General features: G+C 46.1%; 1 protein-coding gene across 3 annotated transcripts in view; it reads right to left on the bottom strand.

Annotated features, from left to right (window-relative positions):
- The window catches only part of DPP6 (dipeptidyl peptidase like 6), a 1,805,197-nt gene that overhangs the window by 127,564 nt on the left and 1,654,707 nt on the right, over positions 1-22,926 (bottom strand). For all 3 annotated transcript variants that reach the window (XM_073581572.1, XM_073581570.1, XM_073581571.1), the window contains exon 11: positions 21,123-21,246. In XM_073581572.1, coding sequence (XP_073437673.1) covers positions 21,123-21,246 — 124 coding nt within the window. The remainder of the gene's footprint in view (positions 1-21,122; positions 21,247-22,926) is intronic.

The following is a 22,926-nucleotide window of genomic DNA, read 5'->3' as shown; positions in this document are numbered from 1 at the left end:
AAGACTCACCAATGGACATGGGGAGGGTGAATATAGCAAGTTTTGTTTTTCTTATAGCAGATGCCAATATCAGGCTCTATTTATTAACATATGTCACTATTAGAAATAGTAAAAATTCACAGCTTCCATCAGTAAAAATTACAGGCAAACGCACTTCAGACAAAGTCTTTAATCATTGCTTATGCAACTATAGGCATGATGAAAGACTTTGTCTGAAATGCGTTTGCCCATTTTTTTTGGTGATGGAGGTGTGACTTTTTACTATTTCTAATAAAGACATGTTTTTATAAGAAGACCGTGACACTGAATCTCCTCATTACTACACTTTATTAGCTTGTGGCACTGAAAGCCTCCCTGCATCTGGTCTCCTGGCGGGTGAGCTGTCTTTCCTACATATCGTTAAAGAGGTTATCCGGCCTAAAGATACAAGTATGCAGTCACTCTATAAGACTGCAGACTTATGAATTCCTCCATTGTGCACCTGGCATGCTGTCAGGGTCACATGATTGCCTACTCCCAGCACCGCAGAATCCTAAGTATGAGATTTGCATACTCCTGGTCACATTCTGACTAGATGCATCTGGCCTCACTCAATTCACTTATATTCAGTTAGGCCATGCCGATCTAGTTGGGATGTGACTGCATTTATGCAAACCACATACTTGCGGTCCAGGCGCTGGCATCAGAGAATCTTCACCATGTGCAGTGCACACGATGTGAGGATTCACAAATCTGTAGTCACATAGAGTGATTGCAGACTAGTACCCTAACATTGGACAACCCCTTTAAACTGTGTTTTGGAAGCAGGACTAAAAAAATTGGTAATTTTTCTAATGATACAATCCCGTTAACAAGAGATCAATCTGCATGACAGTGTGATGTGCCTTTTTGTATTTTGTAAGTGCACTTGGATTTTTTTTCCTTGCTGCCAAATTGCATACGAATTACACTTTCAGGAATGGGTCTTTCTTTCTTTTCTGTTTCTTCTGCTAAGGTATACTGGCAAATGGGATCATTTGACAGCACTGTATATTTTAGCTGAAGAAATAGAAAAGAAAAAGAGCCCCGTGCCTAAAAATGTAATTCTAAGGCCGGGTCACACTTGTGAGTGCAATGCGAGAAACTCGCGCGAGTCTCTCGTTTCAATAGCCAGCACTGCCGCCGGCACTCGAGACCGGAGCATTCAACTGCATAGAAGTACATGCAGCTGCACGCTCTTGTCCTGAGTGCCGGCGTCTGTGCCGGGTATTGAAGCGAGAGACTCGCACGAGTTTCTCGCATTGCACTCACAAGTGTGACCCCGGCCTAACAGAAATGCAACATGTGAATGTGGTAATCAAACAAGTCCCACACTCCAGCGCTTGTTACTTCTTGCACACATATTTGTCAGGTCTCAATTAGCATTCATTGTACTGCACTTTAACTGCAGATACCGCATTATTTGATTTTCTTACAGATGAAAAATAAATGACAAGTGTTTTTTAAAGACCAAATAATATTAAGTGGCATTAGAATAATTATCAATTTATGCCATAAAGTGCAGACAAACACTACCGTAATTCACAGATTACCAGAGCAAACACAGGGACCTTTAAGTTGCCCATAACCAAGCAGATTCTTAACACAACCATGTGGGAAATCCGCACATTCTATTAGAAAATTACTACTGATACTTTTCCCTAACATAATCTTAAAAGTGGCCACCAATGTCGCTTTAATATTATCAGAAAATGCACCCCAAAGTAACAATTTCCTGAGATAAGATCTGAGGAAGCTTTATCAGTCAGACGCAGACACTGTGCTTATTGATCATGTATTACAATGTGGCGCATAGATGCAACTGCAAACCATTTCTTGTGAAGAGGAAAAGCAAGATAATGCAGCAAATCTCATTACAGTCACTATGGAAATAGCTAATGATATCCAAAAAAGAAGCCGAAATTAATGAATATGAAAGTTACTAGTCATCCGAAATTTCCAATGCTAATAGCTCGGCTATACAAGCCTCAAGTGAAAAGGCTGAAAGACTAAAAATAACCCATTAAAAAAGATATTACCAGTCTGGAAATAGAGAAAACTGAGTGTACAATTTACCAATTATTTATTACAATAAAGAAGCCAAAGAGCCATGATGAAATAATATTACGTTTCAGATAAATTTTCAGTGAGCAACTAGAAATACCATTAGGTCTAGAAATATTTCAACAGTGACAAGTTTTGGCATCTTAGCTGTTTACCAAAACATATTCAAGATACAGTTATTTAATAAATGTGGACCTTAACGACCAGGTCAAATTTTAATCTAATCTGACCACTGTCACTTTATGAGGTAATAAACTCTGGAACGCTTCATCGGATCCCACTGATTCTGAGACTATTTTTTTTAATCATATTGTACTTCATGACAGTGTTAAAATTTGGTCAGTATGACTTGCATTTATTTGTGAAAATATGTATAATTTGGCAAAAATTCTGAAAATTTAGCAATTTTCGCAGTTTTCAAACTGTTTATTTTTATGCCCTTAAATCAGAGTTATTTCACAAAAAATAGTTAATAAATAACATTTGCCACATGTGTACTTTACATCTGCATCATTTCTTAAACATATTTTTTTGTTAGGAAGTTAGAAGGGTTAATAGTTGATAAGTAGTGTTGAGCATTCCGATACCGCAAGTATCGGGTATCGGCCGATATCAGCGGTATCGGAATTCCGATACTTAATTCCGATACTTTTTTCATATCGGATTCCGGGATCGGAATCGGAATAGGAAGTTCCCATCATGCTATGAGCCTGCTTGCTTTGATTAAGCCAATGGGAATCCTCCGAAGTGTGGGCACATCCTGTTAGGCATGTAGGCATGTTAACTATTGGCATGGCTGTGATTGGCTGCCGAAATGATGTCATGATGCACTATAAAAGCCACCGCAGCCGCCATTTCTGGTCACTCTGCTGTGAATTCAGTTAGGGACAGGCTGCTGTAGAAGACTGTGAGGGACAGTTAGAAATAGCGATTCTAAAAACAATATTGTGCTTTATCCAGGCTACATAAACCACCACTGTAGCTTGCTTTTCCCTAGCAGCGCTGTTTTCACAGCTGTCTGCAAGGGCTGTGTGAGTGCAGCTCACGCTGTGGAGTGGGTCCTGCAGCCACGTCAGGCTGTAGGCCACCCAGTGTGATCACTGCTGCCTCATACATCTTTTATTTTTTGAGCTGCATTTTTTAAATAATTTCAATCTAGTGTGCTTCCATCCGTATCCATATACGTTGGTTGCAAACACTAGTAGTAGACAGCGGAGCCTTTCTGCAGCCTTTCAGTGCTAGTGTCCACTTTGCTGCACTGTTCACGGCTGTCTGAGAGGTCTCTGACTGTGTGTGAGTGCAGCTCACGCTGAGTAGTGTGTCCTGCAGCTACGTCTGGCTGTAGGACGCTCAGCGTGCGTCACTGCCTCACACATATTTTTATTTGAGTGCAGCTCATTTTTTCTTCTATTAGTGTGCATCCATCCGTCTCCATCTACGGTGGTTGCAAACACTATATAGGAGTACACAGCGGAGCCTTTCTGCAGCCTGTCAGTGCCAGTGCCCACTTAGCTGCACTGTTGACGGCTGTCTGAGAGGTCTCTGACTGTGTGTGAGTGCAGCTCACGCTGAGTAGAGTGTCCTGCAGCTACGTCTGGTTGTAGGACGCTCAACGTGCGTCACTGCCTCACACATATTTGTCTCTGAGTGCAGCTCATTTTTTCTTCTCCTATTAGTGTGCATCCATCCGTATCCATCAACATTGGTTGGTTGCAAACACTATATAGGAGTAGATAGAGGAGCCTTTTTTTCTGGCTTGTGCCCTGCCGGCGCAGCCAGATTAGTATTACCCAATTTTTTTGGAGCCTCATCTTTTGCATTGTAGGTTACCTGCCTGCATTGTAATAGCTCCAAAAAGTTGGTGATACTATCAGTTTCAATTCTTTGTTCTCATACTTTGAGTTTGTTTCAAACAAAGAAACCACATAAAAAGTTCACCAAACACTACATTTTGAACTTGTGTAGGCCACATCAGCTCCTATTAAAGTCTAGTCCACACACACACACTTCATAAAATTAGTGTTTCTTGTACCTGTAACCAGCTGTTCAGGAATAAGCACACTAAGGCCCCCCTTTGTCCTTTTTTGCCTATCTTAAGCAGTCTTGCAAGATGAAGAAGGCAGGGAGTAAGGCGCGGGGGCGTGGGCGTGGGCGTGGAGTTTCAGCAGGGAGAGGACGTGGGGATTCTGCAGGGAGAGGACGTGGGGATTCTACAGGTAGAGGACGTGGGGATTCTGGGCCTGCTGCGGGCACCAGTGGATCAGCATCCCCCAGTTTTAGCAGGCAACAGTCCTTTATGCGCAGCTTTGTAGGACCTCAACGTACCCCACTGCTGCGGGAGGAACAAATTGAAGCCGTTGTCGGATGGATGGCAGCTAACGCATCGACTTCAATTACTTCCGCATCCTCTCAGGGTCAGAGCACCGAAGAGCAACCATCTGTCTCTTCACCACCTGCCAAAGTGCCCAGGCAGTCAGAGAGACATGGACAGGAGCCATCACAATCTCTACTTCTGTTCTCGGAATCTGTTGGCTTGGAAAGAGGGGGCCAGCCAAGCAGCATTCCTGAATGTGAAGAAGAGGGAGTATGCAGTGATGCGCAACTTCTTTGTCCCTCTGAATCTGAAGAGGCGAGTGGGCCAGTGCCTATGGTCAGCACACCTCAGTACGCATCAGATGATGACGAGACTCAGTTGCCACTTTCTGGTGCGTACGGTGCTGGCGAGACAACCCCGGAGAAGCAGCTGTTTGAAGAGGGGAGGGAAGATGATGAGGTCCTTGACCCATCATGGCGTGAGCAACAGGAAGGTGGTGGGAGCAGCTCGGAGGAAGAGATTCCCCTACCGGCCAAAACAGGAGGCAGAGGGAGGGGGAAGACTTGGTTGCCTGTACCCTCCACTTCGGCACCCGTTAGGAGCATTCCTCCTTCCAAAGGCAAACCGGGCGCTCACAAGAGTTGCAGTGCGTGGTCCTTTTTTGACACAGTTGCAGATGACATTTGCTTTGTCAAATGCAAGCTGTGTCATCAGAGAGTCAAAAGAGGGAGAAATGTCAGCAACCTCAATACCACAAATATGTGGAAACATGTGCGCACCAAGCACGAGTTGGAGTTGCATAGACACCCTCAAGACGTAGGCCAACGTACAGCACCACCTACCACCTCTTCAGTTCGTGTTGGGCCCTCTTCCTCCAGCTCACACACTGCTGGTTCGGCTTCCTCACAGGATCGCCAAGGAAGAACCTCTGCCACTGTTGTCCGGAGACCCTGTCAGATTCCACCCATAACAGCACGTTCCCATCCATCACAGCCATCGGTAGCACAGGCATGGGATAAAAGGCGCCCTTACTCGGCAAACCATCCCCGAGCACAGTCTCTGAATGCTGGCATTGCCAAACTTCTGGCAGTTGAAATGCTGTCATTCAGGCTGGTGGACACTGACACCTTCCAGGACTTAATGGCATTGGCAGTCCCCCAATACAACGTGCCCAGCCGCTTTTATTTCAGCAGGCGAGCCGTCCCTGCCCTGCAGAAACATGTTGAGGGCAAAATAAAACATGCGCTACTAAACGCCGTTAGTAGCAAGGTCCACCTGACCACCGATGCGTGGACCAGTAACCATGGACAGGGACGATACCTTTCCCTCACTGCCCACTGGGTCAATGTTGTGGAGCCGGGTACGGATCTGGAGAGTGGCGCTGTACGTGTTCTTCCAACGCCACGGATTGCAGGACTCCAGTCTGTACACATAGACTCCTCCTCCTACTCAAGTTCCTCAGAAACAGCAGAGCAGGAGCCTGTTACGACCGATATGAGCACAGCCGTGGCCAAACGTCAACAGGCTGTACTCAAATTAATTTCTTTGGGGAATCGAAGCCACACAGCGCAGGAGCTCTGGAATGCTATCAAGCTGGAGAGCGATGTGTGGTTTGGGCCAGCGAATCTCCAGCCGGGCTTGGTAGTGTGTGACAATGGCCGAAATCTGGTGGCAGCTCTTGGCCTAGGCAACCTCACACACATCCCATGTCTGGCACATGTTCTTAACTTGGTCGTGCAGAGCTTTCTGAGGGACTATCCGGATCTTGATGCACTGTTGCACAAGGTCCGCATAGAGTGCGCTCACTTGCGACGTTCCAGCACGGCAAGATCGCGCCTCGCTGCTCTGCAGCGACGATTTGGCCTTCCAGAACATCGCATCATATGTGACCTACCCACCCGGTGGAATTCAACGTTACATATGTTGGAGCGGTTGTGTGAGCAGCAGGCAGCAGTCATGGAGTACCAGCTGCATCAGGCGCAAACAAGTCGCACTGTGCGCCGTTCACACTTCAGCACCATTGAGTGGGCCTCTATGAAGGACATCTGCCTCGTTTTGCGTGCCTTCGATGAATCCACGCGGATGGCGAGTGCAGATGATGCACTAGTCAGCATGACTGTCCCCCTTATCTGCCTGCTTCAACAAACACTGCAAGCACTAAGGGATGAGGTTTCAGAAGAGGTGGAGGATGAGGAGTCCCAAATGCCATCTGCTTCTGGACAGTCTGCGCTACGTGTTTCCTCACAAAGGCCTAGGCAGGGGACACTTTGTGAGGAGGATGAGGAGGAGTCGATGGAGGAGGAAGACATCTCTCCAGAGGAGGGAGGTACACAAACCTCTACTCAGTATGTACAGCGAGGGTGGGGTGATGCAGAGCAGGTCGAGGTCACGCCTCAAACAGGGGACAGCGGTTCTTTGGCAGTTGGGAGTCTGCAGCACATGGTTGATTTCATGCTGCAGTGCCTGAGAAACGACCGCCGCATCGCCCACATTCTCGTCTCGGCTGATTATTGGGTGTACACCCTCCTAGATCCTCGCTACCGGGACAGCGTACAAAGGCTCATACCAACGTTGAACCGGGAGCGTAAAATGCGGGAGTACGAAGAGTCACTGGTGCAGTCCATAATGTTTTCCATTCCACCCGACAGCATTGTTGCAAGTGCTTTACAAAGCAGCTCTGTGCGTCGAGGCAGTGGAGGAAACTCTGCACAAAGAGGGAGCAGAGGCAGTGCCGCAGCACAAGGCAAGACCACCATGGCCCAAATGTGGCAAAGTTTTGTGTGTCCACCACAATTGTCTACACCATCAGCGACGCCTCGAGTCAGCAGGAGGCAACGCTTCCGTCAGATGGTGTCAGACTACATGTCTTGCCCTGTCGCTGTACTCCCAGATGGCTCTTCCCCCTTCAAGTTTTGGGTCTCTAAGCTGGATACATGGCCAGAGCTTAGCCAGTATGCATTGGAGGTGCTGGCTTGCCCTGCTGCCAGTGTATTATCGGAACGTGTCTTTAGTGCCGCAGGTGGTGTACTAACAGACCGTCGCACGCGACTATCTTCCGATAATGTTGACCGGCTGACTTTTCTGAAAATGAACAAGGCCTGGATCTCCAAAGACTTTGCCATTCCTCTTACAGACTAAATTAGTGGTTGGCAACTGTATCCAGGTCTGCTGGTGTGTTCATTTTTCTACCACCTGAACTATAATCCCTGTGCTTCAACACAGCCAGTTGTCGCTCAGATGTGTCGTCTGCACAGAGAAACACACTAGCTCCTGTGTTACTGGGGTTCAGTAATGCCAGCTGATCCCCTGCTGTGTGGACGGCAGAGTCACCAGCTCCATCAACATTCAAACCACTACTGATTTTTAACCGTGCCCAACTTAGGTCTCTGGCTCCACTGTCTCTACTATTTCCCCTGACCTCCAACCCCGCCATCTACATCTCTGAAGTGGCGTCAGCACAATCTACACTTGTTCCTGTGTTCCTGTGGCTCAGTCCCATCAGTTTATCCCCTGATGTGTGTCCGGCAAGGTCTCCTGCTCTGTCCACATTCCCATAACCAGTAGTGGGAATGAGGACAGAGCTGGCGAACTTGCCGGACAAACATCAGGGGATCAACTGATGGGACTGAGCACCAGTAACACAGGAACAAGTGTAGATTGTGCTGACGCCACTTCAGAGATGTAGCTGGCGGGGTTGGAGGCCAGGGTAAATAGTAGAGACAGTGGAGCCAGAGGCCTAAGTGGAGCATGGTTAGAATCAGTAGTAGTCCACAACCTCCATAAAAACCGCTGCCCATTGGCCTCTGCATGCGGCATGCGTAATCCTGGGCACCAACAGCGTCAGTTGGTGTTCAGAAGTGTCGTCTCCACAGAGCCAAACACATTCGTTCAAGTGTTAGTGGGGTTCAGCACTGCCAGCTGTTCCCCTGCTGTGGAGATGGCAAGTCTCCTGCTGCCTTCACCTGCCAAAATCCAGTAGGCCCCAGCCTGCTCCTCGCCTAATCCTGGGCTCCAACAGCGTCAGTTGGTGTTCAGAAGTGTCGTCTCCACAGAGCCAAACACATTCGTTCAAGTGTTAGTGGGGTTCAGCACTGCCAGCTGTTCCCCTGCTGTGGAGATGGCAAGTCTCCTGCTGCCTTCACCTGCCAAAATCCAGTAGGCCCCAGCCTGCTCCTCGCCTAATCCTGGGCTCCAACAGCGTCAGTTGGTGTTCAGAAGTGTCGTCTCCACAGAGCCAAACACGTTCGTTCAAGTGTTAGTGGGGTTCAGCACTGCCAGCTGTTCCCCTGCTGTGGAGATGGCAAGTCTCCTGCTGCATTCACCTGCCAAAATCCAGTAGGCCCCAGCCTGCTCCTCGCCTAATCCTGGGCTCCAACAGCGTCAGTTGGTGTTCAGAAGTGTCGTCTCCACAGAGCCAAACACGTTCGTTCAAGTGTTAGTGGGGTTCAGCACTGCCAGCTGTTCCCCTGCTGTGGAGATGGCAAGTCTCCTGCTGCATTCACCTGCCAAAATCCAGTAGGCCCCAGCCTGCTCCTCGCCTAATCCTGGGCTCCAACAGCGTCAGTTGGTGTTCAGAAGTGTCGTCTCCACAGAGCCAAACACGTTCGTTCAAGTGTTAGTGGGGTTCAGCACTGCCAGCTGTTCCCCTGCTGTGGAGATGGCAAGTCTCCTGCTGCATTCACCTGCCAAAATCCAGTAGGCCCCAGCCTGCTCCTCGCCTAATCCTGGGCTCCAACAGCGTCAGTTGGTGTTCAGAAGTGTCGTCTCCACAGAACCAAACACATTCGTTCAAGTGTTAGTGGGGTTCAGCACTGCCAGCTGTTCCCCTGCTGTGGAGATGGCAAGTCTCCTGCTGCCTTCACCTGCCAAAATCCAGTAGGCCCCAGCCTGCTCCTCGCCTAATCCTGGGCTCCAACAGCGTCAGTTGGTGTTCAGAAGTGTTGTCTCCACAGAGCCAAACACGTTCGTTCAAGTGTTAGTGGGGTTCAGCACTGCCAGCTGTTCCCCTGCTGTGGAGATGGCAAGTCTCCTGCTGCATTCACCTGCCAAAATCCAGTAGGCCCCAGCCTGCTCCTCGCCTAATCCTGGGCTCCAACAGCGTCAGTTGGTGTTCAGAAGTGTCGTCTCCACAGAACCAAACACATTCGTTCAAGTGTTAGTGGGGTTCAGCACTGCCAGCTGTTCCCCTGCTGTGGAGATGGCAAGTCTCCTGCTGCCTTCACCTGCCAAAATCCAGTAGGCCCCAGCCTGCTCCTCGCCTAATCCTGGGCTCCAACAGCGTCAGTTGGTGTTCAGAAGTGTCGTCTCCACAGAACCAAACACATTCGTTCAAGTGTTAGTGGGGTTCAGCACTGCCAGCTGTTCCCCTGCTGTGGAGATGGCAAGTCTCCTGCTGCCTTCACCTGCCAAAATCCAGTAGGCCCCAGCCTGCTCCTCGCCTAATCCTGGGCTCCAACAGCGTCAGTTGGTGTTCAGAAGTGTCGTCTCCACAGAGCCAAACACATTCGTTCAAGTGTTAGTGGGGTTCAGCACTGCCAGCTGTTCCCCTGCTGTGGAGATGGCAGTCTCTCCTGCTGTCTCCGCATTACAAAGACAGTAGGCCTCTGCCTACACCCTCCTATTTCCTGGGCTTCAACACAGCCAGTTGTAGTTCGGAAGTGCCGTCCACACGGAAAGAGATACTTGCTCCCGTGTCTCAGTGGGGTTCAGTAACGTCAGCTGATCCCCTGCTGTGTGGATGGCAGTCTCTCCTGCTGTAAACTCATTCAAAATACAGTAGGCCTCTGCCTACACCCTCCTATTTCCTGGGCTTCAACACAGCCAGTTGTAGTTCGGAAGTGCCGTCCACACGGAAAGAGACACTTGCTCCCGTGTCTCAGTGGGGTTCAGTAACGTCAGCTGATCCCCTGCTGTGTGGATGGCAGTCTCTCCTGCTGTCACCTCATTCAAAATTCAGTAGGCCTCTGCCTACACCCTCCTATTTCCTGGGCTTCAACACAGCCAGTTGTAGTTCGGAAGTGCCGTCCACACGGAAAGAGATACTTGCTCCCGTGTCTCAGTGGGGTTCAGTAACGTCAGCTGATCCCCTGCTGTGTGGATGGCAGTCTCTCCTGCTGTCACCTCATTCAAAATTCAGTAGGCCTCTGCCTACACCCTCCTATTTCCTGGGCTTCAACACAGCCAGTTGTAGTTCGGAAGTGCCGTCCACACGGAAAGAGACACTTGCTCCCGTGTCTCAGTGGGGTTCAGTAACGTCAGCTGATCCCCTGCTGTGTGGATGGCAGTCTCTCCTGCTGTAAACTCATTCAAAATACAGTAGGCCTCTGCCTACACCCTCCTATTTCCTGGGCTTCAACACAGCCAGTTGTAGTTCGGAAGTGCCGTCCACACGGAAAGAGACACTTGCTCCCGTGTCTCAGTGGGGTTCAGTAACGTCAGCTGATCCCCTGCTGTGTGGATGGCAGTCTCTCCTGCTGTAAACTCATTCAAAATACAGTAGGCCTCTGCCTACACCCTCCTATTTCCTGGGCTTCAACACAGCCAGTTGTAGTTCGGAAGTGCCGTCCACACGGAAAGAGATACTTGCTCCCGTGTCTCAGTGGGGTTCAGTAACGTCAGCTGATCCCCTGCTGTGTGGATGGCAGTCTCTCCTGCTGTCACCTCATTCAAAATTCAGTAGGCCTCTGCCTACACCCTCCTATTTCCTGGGCTTCAACACAGCCAGTTGTAGTTCGGAAGTGCCGTCCACACGGAAAGAGATACTTGCTCCCGTGTCTCAGTGGGGTTCAGTAACGTCAGCTGATCCCCTGCTGTGTGGATGGCAGTCTCTCCTGCTGTCACCTCATTCAAAATTCAGTAGGCCTCTGCCTACACCCTCCTATTTCCTGGGCTTCAACACAGCCAGTTGTAGTTCGGAAGTGCCGTCCACACGGAAAGAGACACTTGCTCCCGTGTCTCAGTGGGGTTCAGTAACGTCAGCTGATCCCCTGCTGTGTGGATGGCAGTCTCTCCTGCTGTAAACTCATTCAAAATACAGTAGGCCTCTGCCTACACCCTCCTATTTCCTGGGCTTCAACACAGCCAGTTGTAGTTCGGAAGTGCCGTCCACACGGAAAGAGATACTTGCTCCCGTGTCTCAGTGGGGTTCAGTAACGTCAGCTGATCCCCTGCTGTGTGGATGGCAGTCTCTCCTGCTGTCACCTCATTCAAAATTCAGTAGGCCTCTGCCTACACCCTCCTATTTCCTGGGCTTCAACACAGCCAGTTGTAGTTCGGAAGTGCCGTCCACACGGAAAGAGACACTTGCTCCCGTGTCTCAGTGGGGTTCAGTAACGTCAGCTGATCCCCTGCTGTGTGGATGGCAGTCTCTCCTGCTGTCACCTCATTCAAAATTCAGTAGGCCTCTGCCTACACCCTCCTATTTCCTGGGCTTCAACACAGCCAGTTGTAGTTCGGAAGTGCCGTCCACACGGAAAGAGACACTTGCTCCCGTGTCTCAGTGGGGTTCAGTAACGTCAGCTGATCCCCTGCTGTGTGGATGGCAGTCTCTCCTGCTGTCACCTCATTCAAAATTCAGTAGGCCTCTGCCTACACCCTCCTATTTCCTGGGCTTCAACACAGCCAGTTGTAGTTCGGAAGTGCCGTCCACACGGAAAGAGACACTTGCTCCCGTGTCTCAGTGGGGTTCAGTAACGTCAGCTGATCCCCTGCTGTGTGGATGGCAGTCTCTCCTGCTGTCACCTCATTCAAAATTCAGTAGGCCTCTGCCTACACCCTCCTATTTCCTGGGCTTCAACACAGCCAGTTGTAGTTCGGAAGTGCCGTCCACACGGAAAGAGATACTTGCTCCCGTGTCTCAGTGGGGTTCAGTAACGTCAGCTGATCCCCTGCTGTGTGGATGGCAGTCTCTCCTGCTGTAAACTCATTCAAAATACAGTAGGCCTCTGCCTACACCCTCCTATTTCCTGGGCTTCAACACAGCCAGTTGTAGTTCGGAAGTGCCGTCCACACGGAAAGAGATACTTGCTCCCGTGTCTCAGTGGGGTTCAGTAACGTCAGCTGATCCCCTGCTTTGTGGATGGCAGTCTCTCCTGCTGTAAACTCATTCAAAATACAGTAGGCCTCTGCCTACACCCTCCTATTTCCTGGGCTTCAACACAGCCAGTTGTAGTTCGGAAGTGCCGTCCACACGGAAAGAGATACTTGCTCCCGTGTCTCAGTGGGGTTCAGTAATGTCAGCTGATCCCCTGCTGTGTGGATGGCAAAGTCTCCTGCTGCCTACACAGTCGTACCACTACTGATTTTTAACCGTGCTCCAATTAGGCCTGTGGCTCCACTGTCTCTCGTATTTCCCCTGTCCTCCAACCCTGCCAGTTACAGCTCCGAAGTGGCGTCTGCACAATCCACACTTGTTCCTGTGTTACAGGTGTTCAGTCCGATCAGTTAATCCCCTGATGTGTGTCCGGCAATGTCGCCTGCTCTGTCCACATTCCCATTATCGGAATGTGGACAGAGCAGGCGACATTGCCGGACACACATCAGGGGATTAACTGACCGGACTGAACACCTGTAACACAGGAACAAGTGTGGATTGTGCAGACGCCACTTCGGAGCTGTAACTGGCGGGGTTGGAGGACAGGGGAAATACGAAAATCAGTGAATCCACAGGCCTAAGTGGAGCTTGGTTCAAATTAGTAGTCTACAACCGATCTTAAAATTTCTTCAATGCAGCCTAAGCCTGCTCCGTGCTTGTCCCTGGGCTTCAACACAGCCAGTTGTTGCTCGGAAGTGCCGTCTTCACAGAGTAAAACACTAGCTCCTGTGTTTGTGGGGTTCAGTAACGTCAGCTGTTCCCCTGCTGTTTTGATGGCAATCTGTCCTGCTGCCTCCCAATTGACAGCACATCAGGCCTCAGCCTGCTAAGTGCTTGTCCTGGGCTCCAACATCGCCAGTTGCTGCTCATAACTGACTTTGGCACGGGTACTCCCTCCTGCCCAGCTTGGTTCCAGCCCTGCCTGCTGTTTCCGGGAAGTGTCAATGTCAGTTTGCCACCCCAAGTTGCCATGTCGTGTTGCGGTTGGGTTAGCCGAGGCTAGGGTGCCAGCAGTTTAGGTGCTTCCTATGTGGACTGCGGGTTCTGGTAAGAAAGGTTTGTTCCATAGTGCCAGTAGGACAAGCACCCCCTGTAGGACTGTGTGATTCGGTAACTGCGGCCAGCTTGCGGCATGCCAACTTTGCTTTTCAGGGGTAACTTCTGATACCCCTCCGGGTTCCAGCACCGTCAGCTGGTTCTCATCAGAGCCTTTGGCCTAGGTGCCTCCATCTCGGTATCCGAGTTCCAGCAACGTCTGCTGGTCCTTGGTAGTGCTTTGTAGCACAGGTACCTCCTGCTTAGTAACCGGGTTCCAGCACCGTCAGCTGGTCCTCGGTTGTGCCATTGGCTCTTATTCCTTCTGCTGCCCCTCCGGGTGCCAGCACTGTCAGCTGGTCCTCGCTATTTCCATTTGCTCTTGCAGCTTATGCTACCCCTCCGGGTTCCAGCACCGTCAGCTGGTTCTCGTCAGAGCCTTTGGCCTAGGTGCCTCCATCTCGGTATCCGAGTTCCGGCAACGTCTGCTGGTCCTTGGTAGTGCTTTGTAGCACAGGTACCTCCTGCTTAGTAACCGGGTTCCAGCACCGTCAGCTGGTCCTCGGTTGTGCCATTGGCTCTTATTCCTTCTGCTGCCCCTCCGGGTGCCAGCACTGTCAGCTGGTCCTCGCTATTTCCATTTGCTCTTGCAGCTTATGCTACCCCTCCGGGTTCCAGCACCGTCAGCTGGTTCTCGTCAGAGCCTTTGGCCTAGGTGCCTCCATCTCGGTATCCGAGTTCCGGCAACGTCTGCTGGTCCTTGGTAGTGCTTTGTAGCACAGGTACCTCCTGCTTAGTAACCGGGTTCCAGCACCGTCAGCTGGTCCTCGGTAGTGCCATTGGCTCTTGTTCCTTCTGCTGCCCCTCCGGGTGCCAGTACCGTCAGCTGGTTCAAGAGGACAAAGAACAGGAAGACAACCACCAAGATGCAGAACAACAAGAGAGAGAAGACAAAGAAGCATAAAAAAAACAAAGCAGAAGAACATTAAGCATAAGACTAATACTCTGAGCAAATGATATTATCTTATTTATAAGCAGAAGAAGACTAAGCAGTGTATGGGGGTGAGTCCGTTCCTCCTCGTGGTGCCCCTGGAAAAGGCCTGCTTCTGCAGGCCAAACTGAACGCGGACAAATCCTGTTGTAAATCTTTTGTGACAGGCAGAACGGAAGGTGTAAACTTCTAACTTTTCTAGATAACAACTACAGGAATGCCTGACACAAACAAGAATATGATGAAGAAGAATAGGAAGAAGATGAAGAAGCTGAATATGTAGAATAATAATTGTTGAATAAGAAGAATATGAAGAATGTAAGAAAAGGAAGAAGAAGAAGAAGAAGAAGAAGAAGAAGAAGAAGAAGAAGAAGAAGAAGAAGAAGAATGTAAAAAAAGGAAGTAGAAGAAGAAGAAGAAGAATGTAAAAAAAGGAATAAGAAGAAGAATGTAAAAAAAGGAAGTAGAAGAAGAAGAAGAAGAATGTAAAAAAAGGAAGTAGAAGAAGAAGAAGAAGAATGTAAAAAAAGGAAGTAGAAGAAGAAGACATACATGTCTGGCAAAATATAAATGAGGCTAACATAGTCAATATCTTTGTAACTCCTAACATCTTTAAAAAAAAAAGTTTAATTCCTGCTATTCCATTTGATTGGGCTAAACCTCTATGGCTTTAATGTCTCCTCCACCTCCCACAATACATTCTACATTATTCTTAGTTGTTTTTCTTCATGTAGAATTAACCTACAAGGAAAGAAAGGTTTTTTTTTAATTCCGATATTTTGGCCCCATTGACTTGCATTGGTTCCCGGTATCGGAATCGGCGATACCGATACTTTTTTTTAAGATCGGCCGATCCATTCCGATCCGATATTTTCAAGTATCGGCTGGTATCGCTCAACTCTATTGATAAGCAATTTTTCATTTTTCCAACTAAATTTTCAACATCATTCTTTTTAGGGACCACATCAAGAACATCACATTTGAAGAGACTTTGGGGAGCTTTTGTGGCAGAAAATACCCAAAAGTGGCACCATTCTAAAAAGTTCACCCCTCAAAGTCATCAAAACCACATTTCAAAAGTTTATTAACTCTTTCCTGTGCTTCATAGGAACTAAAACAATGTGGAAGGAAAAAATTAACATATTACGTTTTTCACAAAAAAAAACTATTTTAGCTCCAATATTTTTTTATTTTAACAAGGATAACAGGAGAAAATAGACACCAAAATGTGTTGCAATTTCTCCTGAGAATGCTGATATTTCTTATGGGGGGGAACTACAGATTGGGCACACACAGGGCTTGGAAGGGAAGGAGGACCATTTGACTTTTTGAACTCAAAAATAGCTGGAATTAAGACTGGAAGCTATGTCGCTTTTGGAGAGCTCCTGATTTGCAGCCCCCCAAAAGTGACCCCATTTTGGAAACTAGACTCCTCAAGGAATATATCTAGGTATGTGTTTTGTAATGGATTCAAAGGATTGTAATGGATAGGAAAATGCTCACACAAGAATTGAATAAAACTAGTTGCATTTACTTAATAAATGATAAGATTAAATAATAAACAGTATAAACAATAAATACATGTGAATCAAAACATACATTACATTCTCAAGGTAGAAGTCCAATCAATCTGTGTTCATTGCCATCTCTCTCCTCATCTCTCTATATTCACATCTCCAATCTCTGCTTTCCATCTCACCCCAGTGTTAAGTCCCTTTTTATATGTAAAAAAGTCTACATTGAAACTTTTTGAGAGGCTTCGATCTCCCAAGGTATGTGTACTGGAGACTGAAACTGCCTCCAATTAGGATAAACATCTCCTGGGAAAGGTCTAATCAACTAACTCATCTTTGAATGTCAAAGGTCCTTTTGATTAGAAGATAAGTGTTAAGATTGTAATAAAAACAGTTATTTGCCCTCCTTGCACAATTTGAACAAGTTTCAATGACCTTAAAGTCAGGGAGGTTAGCAGAAGGATATATATATATATATATATACTGTATATATATATATATATATATATATATATATTATTTATTAAACTGAATGAAACCATATCAATAATTGGTATTAATTAATTGGAGTGCTGAAACCATTAAAAATAACTTGTACTATACATTGTGGGGAGCACCTTGAACCCACATGTGTTTCAAAGAAGTTTGTAATGTAGAGCCTTGAAAATAAACAAATCAAATTTTTCCCACAAAAATGTACTTTTAGCTACAAATATCATATTTTCACAAGGGTAACAGAAAAAAATGTACCCCAAAAATTGTGAAATTCTGAGTACACCTATAACAAATGTTTTGGGGAAAACTACTGTTTGGGTGCACTGCAGGGCTTGGAAGGGAAGGAGCACCGTTAGATATTTTGAATGCAAAAATGACTGGAATGAATAGCAGATGCTGTGTTGCATTTGGAGAGCCGCTGATGTGCCTAAACAATGGAAACCCGTCACAAGTCACCCCATTTTGGAAACTAGACTGTTCATCGAATGTACCTAGATGTGTAGTGAGCAACTTGAACCCCCATGAAAATAAAAAATGAAAATTTTCCCACAAAAATGTACTTTTAGCCCCAATTTTTTTTAATTTAACCAAGGTAGCAGGAGAAAATGGACCCCAAGAGTTGTTTGTACAATTTCTCATGAATATACCAATACCCCATCTGTAAGGAAAAACTACTGTTTGGGTGCACGGCATGGCTCAGAAAGGAAGGAGTGATGTTTTGAAATGCCAACTTTTATGGAATGGTCTGCGGGCATCATGTCGTTTTTAGAAAGACTGACTGCTGTGCCATTAGCAACCTTAAACGTTACAGTTGGAAAGAGGACAACAAGGCCTATGATGAAAGGAACACCATTCCTACTGTAAATCATGGAGGTGAAACACTGATGTTTTGGGGATGTGTGAGCTACAAAGGCACAGGAAACTTGGTCAATGTTGAAGAAAAGATGAATGTAGCACGTTATCAGCAAATACTGGAGGCAAATTTGTAATCATTAGCCCGGAAGCTGCACATGGGACATACTTGGACGTTCCAACATGACAACGATCCAAAATACAAGGCCAAGTTGACCTGTCATTGGCTACAGAAGAACAACACAAAGGTTCTGGAGTGGCCATCTCAGTCTCCTGACCTCAATATCATTGAGCCACTCTGGGGAGATCTCAAGCGTGCAATTCGTGCTAGACAGTCCAGGAATTTACAGGAATTGGAGGCTTTTTGCCAAGAAGAGTGGGCAGCTTTACCATCTGAGAAAATAAAGAACTTCATCCACAACTACCACAAAAGACTGCAAGCTGTCATTGATGTTAGAAGGGGCAATACACGATATTAATAAATGCGGTATGTAAACTTTTTATCAGGGTCATTTGGATATTTTGGACTGTCATTATGATTTAAAAAGAGAAAGCACAGTGGTTTGACAATAAATGGCTTCACCCAACCACACACCATGAGTGAAGAAAAAGTTTTAGTATTATCATGCATATTCTCTGAAAAAGGGCCAAGAAAGCAAAAATTCTGCTGGGGTATGTAATTTTTTAGCACAACTGTATCTATCTCTCTATCTATCATAACCTTACTCTGGATCTAGAATGGAGAACTAGTCAAAAGTTATCAGATGTGTCAGAAAAGCCGTATATGACTGGAATAAGAGAGCTCAGCTCCTCAACAGATAGAACTGTCATTTATCACAGACTTTCCTGTCTCTTTCCTAAAACATTTCAAGATTACTTAGGCATCTCCGGTATAATGAGGCCTCTGCATGGAATGATGATTTGCTGACTGTGCAGTCACATAGGCAGGTAGGAGGAATCTCATTAAACCAATTCACTTCTTACTAGAGGTGATGATTTACTGATTGACTTGTTGAGTGATATTTCACCAAATCTCTTATTAAATTTTGTTCTCCCCCTAAATATTTTTGACAATATCTGATTACCATGCAATGCGTGACTTAAATGCAGTTTTTCACTTTCTCTAAGGTCAGTACACACAATCACTGAACAGTCGCATCTTACCAGATGCTAGGGACACACATCCTGACAACCACAGCTCAGTTGCCAAGCAGCTGTTCCAGGCAACCAGTCATTTTCTACACAAAGTAGAACTTTCACTGAAACAGGACGAAAGCAAAGAAAGTTGAGAAAACAAAGCAACATAAAACAATGAAGATTTTACTAGGAATCTGAGGAAATATCCACAACAAATTCATAGTCAAATCCTCGTGTGTTTTTGCTGGTTTGCAATTAATTTTACCAAATGCACGTAGTGAAATCTGTGGTGAAAACCTACTGCATAAACTGTTTTCCTCCATGATTTAAAGGGAATCTGTCAGCAGGTTTTTCCTACCTCATCTGAGAACAGCATAATGTAAAGAGTGAGATCCTGATTCCAACAATGTGTCACTTGCTTTCCTGGGTGCAAGAGTTGGGACACTATCAGAGTATTTAGATGTAGCAGAGCTCAGAAAGCTGCCCCCGTCCACACCAGGCTCTCTGTGTACATTGTCTATAGACAGTGAACTGCTTCTCATAGGAGGAGGCGTAGTGGGACCACGGAGCACATACATTGTGGTCCAGGCAGTGATAATCTCATAGCGATAAAACCTTCATTGTATGGAAACAGCACTCAGCCTAATAAAAGACACATCCCTGAAATCTGTGTCTCAGCTGCTGCTCCCAGATTGCATAGCAAAAACATGTTGGTAGATTCCCTTTCACCTTAAAGTTTGTACCCCAGTATCTGTGCTTTGTGTACATTCTTCTTTACCTAAAAATATAGTTAGGTGATGAGTCACTGTACTAGCAGCAATACCACCCATAGGTACTTGACATACAATGGACATAAAGGCCATGTGACATAATGATTTGCCATTTCGTAGATTGACATTGGATGTACTATTAAATGGTTTTTCCAAACATTGAAAGTTAGAAAGGTTGGAGAAGTGGTCGCACATTAACCCGGCTGGTCTATTTATTCTCTACATTTGCAGCCGGACATAACAGCCAAAAGAAGGTCTAAGTGGAGAGGACGCTTGTCATGAATGGTTTTGAATAATTATTCTAAGACTGCATATTTCAGTAAAAGTTGCATTTTGTGTTCAATTTGGAGAATCCACCTGTTATATTAGTTAAGTTGAGCTAGTTTTTCTAGTTTGATTGGATTATTGCAAACAGCAGAACATTGGTCAATGTTGCTACTTACTAAACATAACTTGCAATGGGGTTGAATAGTTTTGATTGCAACTGCAAATTAATAAGAGGTCTGACTACTCGGATCCACTGAATCTATTCGCTATGGGATTACTGGAGGTAGCTGAGGACAGTTCTCAGCTACCTCTGGCACTGGCATAGAGAAGGAATACCGCAGTGTCGAGAATGCTTTTTAGAAAACAACTTTTAATATTGTTCAGTTAAAGCAAGATATACATATCCATTGGATAGGGAACAGCTTACTAATCAATGGGGTCCAAGCACTTTACCCGATCGCCACTCCAGCAGGAAAAATCAGAGTTCAGCAATCGGCAACTTCTTTTGGAATAAATAGAGCAGGGGTCGAATATACAAACTGCAGCTCCATTCTACTGAATGTTGCAGGTCCCAGCAGTCTGACTACTATTAGGGTATATGCAATTGATCAGTAATTGGCAGCGCTTTGGACACAGCAAACGTCCAAACGTCCGCTACGTCCAAAGCGCTGCCGGCTACTGAACGCAGGTGAATCCGCATGTCTTCATTGAACCTTGCGGCTTCACCAAATCCAATACACTGTATGGGTGAAATTTCTCTTGCGGAGACTAGTGTCTCCGCAAGAGAAATTGACATGTTGCGATGTGGGAAGACCAACATTTTCATCTCCACGGGTGAGCCGCAGGTGTCTCTGAAATCCCATCCACTATGCTGTAACATCTGGACGCTGCGGGTTGGACGCTGCACAAGTACGCAGCATCCAACCCACAGTGTTTACTGATCGTCTGCACATACCCCCAATCAATAAGTTACTACCTATCCTGTGGACAGATGATAACTTGGTTTCAGGACATTACCTTTTATGCCTATACTATGCTGATGACTGAAGCTTTTTGGACATTTGTCAACTAATTTTTCAAAATGTCAGCCAGGGACAAGAGAACCTAGATATGCTTAGGGAAGCAAAACTATGGATGTGATACCAAATGCAACACATATAATTCCAAGTACTAAAGAAATGTCCCTAATGCTTTATCTTTCCATGGATTTTGACTTCATCACAACATATACACTGTTCACTTGGGGAAGCTCTTTAGCATTCTTCAGGCTTTTGTTTATTGCCTCTACTTTTTCTCTTCTTGTATTTCTCATCTGTTCTTGTACAGCAGTAGGTAGTATTGACAGATCTCAAACAAAAATCAATGATGCCCCTTGCCCCTAATTTGTAATTTGAAGAACATTCATTACTCCAAATAACACAGTCATTTCAGAAAGTGACTACATTCTGCTATATAGTCAACGTTCGCCCGGGCGCTCCATCTATCACTCAGATGTCAGAATCCAGTCTGTTCTATTAGTTTGCTTTTTGAGAAAACTAGATCCTAGTACATGAAAAAAAGCACATTAATTTACCTTTGTGCAAACTCCGGTAATAGCATCGCACAATGTCAAAATGGAGATATTCTGTGCCCTGTTTAACCAGTTGACTGCCACCTTGGTATTGGTTGCCCACTTCACCATAGTTATATAGTATTCTCTGCAATCAGAAGACAAGATGATAAATTGTTAACATGGTTAACTTCCAGACCCAAAATAATAATAAATCAGTTGCATTTACTATTTAAATTTCTCTTCTGAATGTTTAGTCCACTGGAATGACAATTGTGATCAGGAGGGAAAGGCCAGCTCTTCTGGGGCGGACCAGATCATGTATTTGTGGTTGCACATATATCCCTTCCAATCCCATCCCTTGGTTGAATTTCATGAACATTTGTCTTTTTTAACCATATTAAGTATGTAAGAATGAGTATTGTCATCTATACAACTTCTTAGGCCATTGTCACACTTCCAAGGTTCGACACTAAAGGTACTGTCACACTTAGCGATGCACCAGCGATCCCGACCAGCAATATGACGCAGTCAGGATCACTGGTGCATCGCTAAGTGGTCGCTAGTGAGCTGCAGGAAGCCCAGCAGGAAGCTGACGACGAGAAATGGTCCAGGACGTTCTCGCGCGATCAGCGATAACCAGCGGGGGAGCCGTCGGTGGTAAGTATCACACATAGCGATATCGCTAGCAATATCGCTATAACATCACAAAAACCAGTGACGTTATAGCGATATTGCTAGCGATATCCCTTAGTGTGACAGGCCCTTTAAACAACTAGCCAAATCTGTAGAAAGCTCAGGTAAAAGCTCAATTATCCAAGAACAATGCTATACATAGATATACTGTATTCAGTGTCAACATATGTAGGACACCTATAGATAGAGCAATGGATAGATAAGATTGCAATTGATCAAAGAACCAAACTCAAAGATTTACTAGCTTTAGTTGGCGAAGACGAAGTATCGTCATGTATATCAATGTAATATGAGTGGCATAGGAACCTTTACAAGTATCATTCAATGGTTTCTACACTGATGTCACTTTTTAGCACTTAAGCATTTCCAACCAGGATCAATGTCAGCAATTCCACATGTAACTACGTTGCAAAAGGTCTCATTGTCCTTTATGTCATTTCAATAGCGTTTGCAAACAAAATTAATTTTCGGTAATGACGAGTTTTTGTGGAATGACTGCTCAATACACTCCAAAGAATATTGATTTTATTAACTGGTTGCTACTAGGTACGTCTTCCAAGCATGTGTGCTTGATTGACATCAGCTAGCAGATTGGTAACGCACAGAATGCAATGAGCCAGCGCATGTGTGATTTCATCATCTTCAATGCACAGGGTGACCATATGCAGTGAATATGTGTGAATATGCATATGAGCATTGTAAGATGGCCACTGGACGGGTCGTTGAGGGGAGATATGTATCATAGATGCTGGTAGCTTCGGGGATGTAAGCCCGGGAAAGTATATTCCAGCATGTATAGTGCTGAGAGAGTTAATAGGACGTATCAGGGCCAAGTTTTACAAGCTGTCAAAGAGATGGATGGGAGTGACTGCTCACATATCCCCACCCAGGGGACGTGGCTTGGCATTTAAAATGGAAACCAGGTGTCTCATTCAGTGTCTGTGACTGGAGGTGTGGAAGCATCCAGTGTGTTTGATGAAGGACACTGACCTGAGCGGGAGGACCCGCTCTACTAAATGGACTGTTTATTTTCAATTTTTTACTTTGTGCCGGAGAAGGCTGTCTTTTGTTTGCTTATGCTAAACGGTGTATGCAGTTGTATTAAACCTGCCTGGACAGTTAAATGAAACCG

The sequence above is a fragment of the Dendrobates tinctorius genome, unplaced genomic scaffold (assembly GCF_039654945.1).
Source record: "Dendrobates tinctorius isolate UK_male_01 unplaced genomic scaffold, ASM3965494v1 ptg000070l, whole genome shotgun sequence".
NCBI classification, from domain to species: Eukaryota; Metazoa; Chordata; class Amphibia; order Anura; family Dendrobatidae; genus Dendrobates; species Dendrobates tinctorius.
Note: the sequence above shows the minus strand (reverse complement) of the source record. Positions and strands in the feature narration are given on the sequence as shown.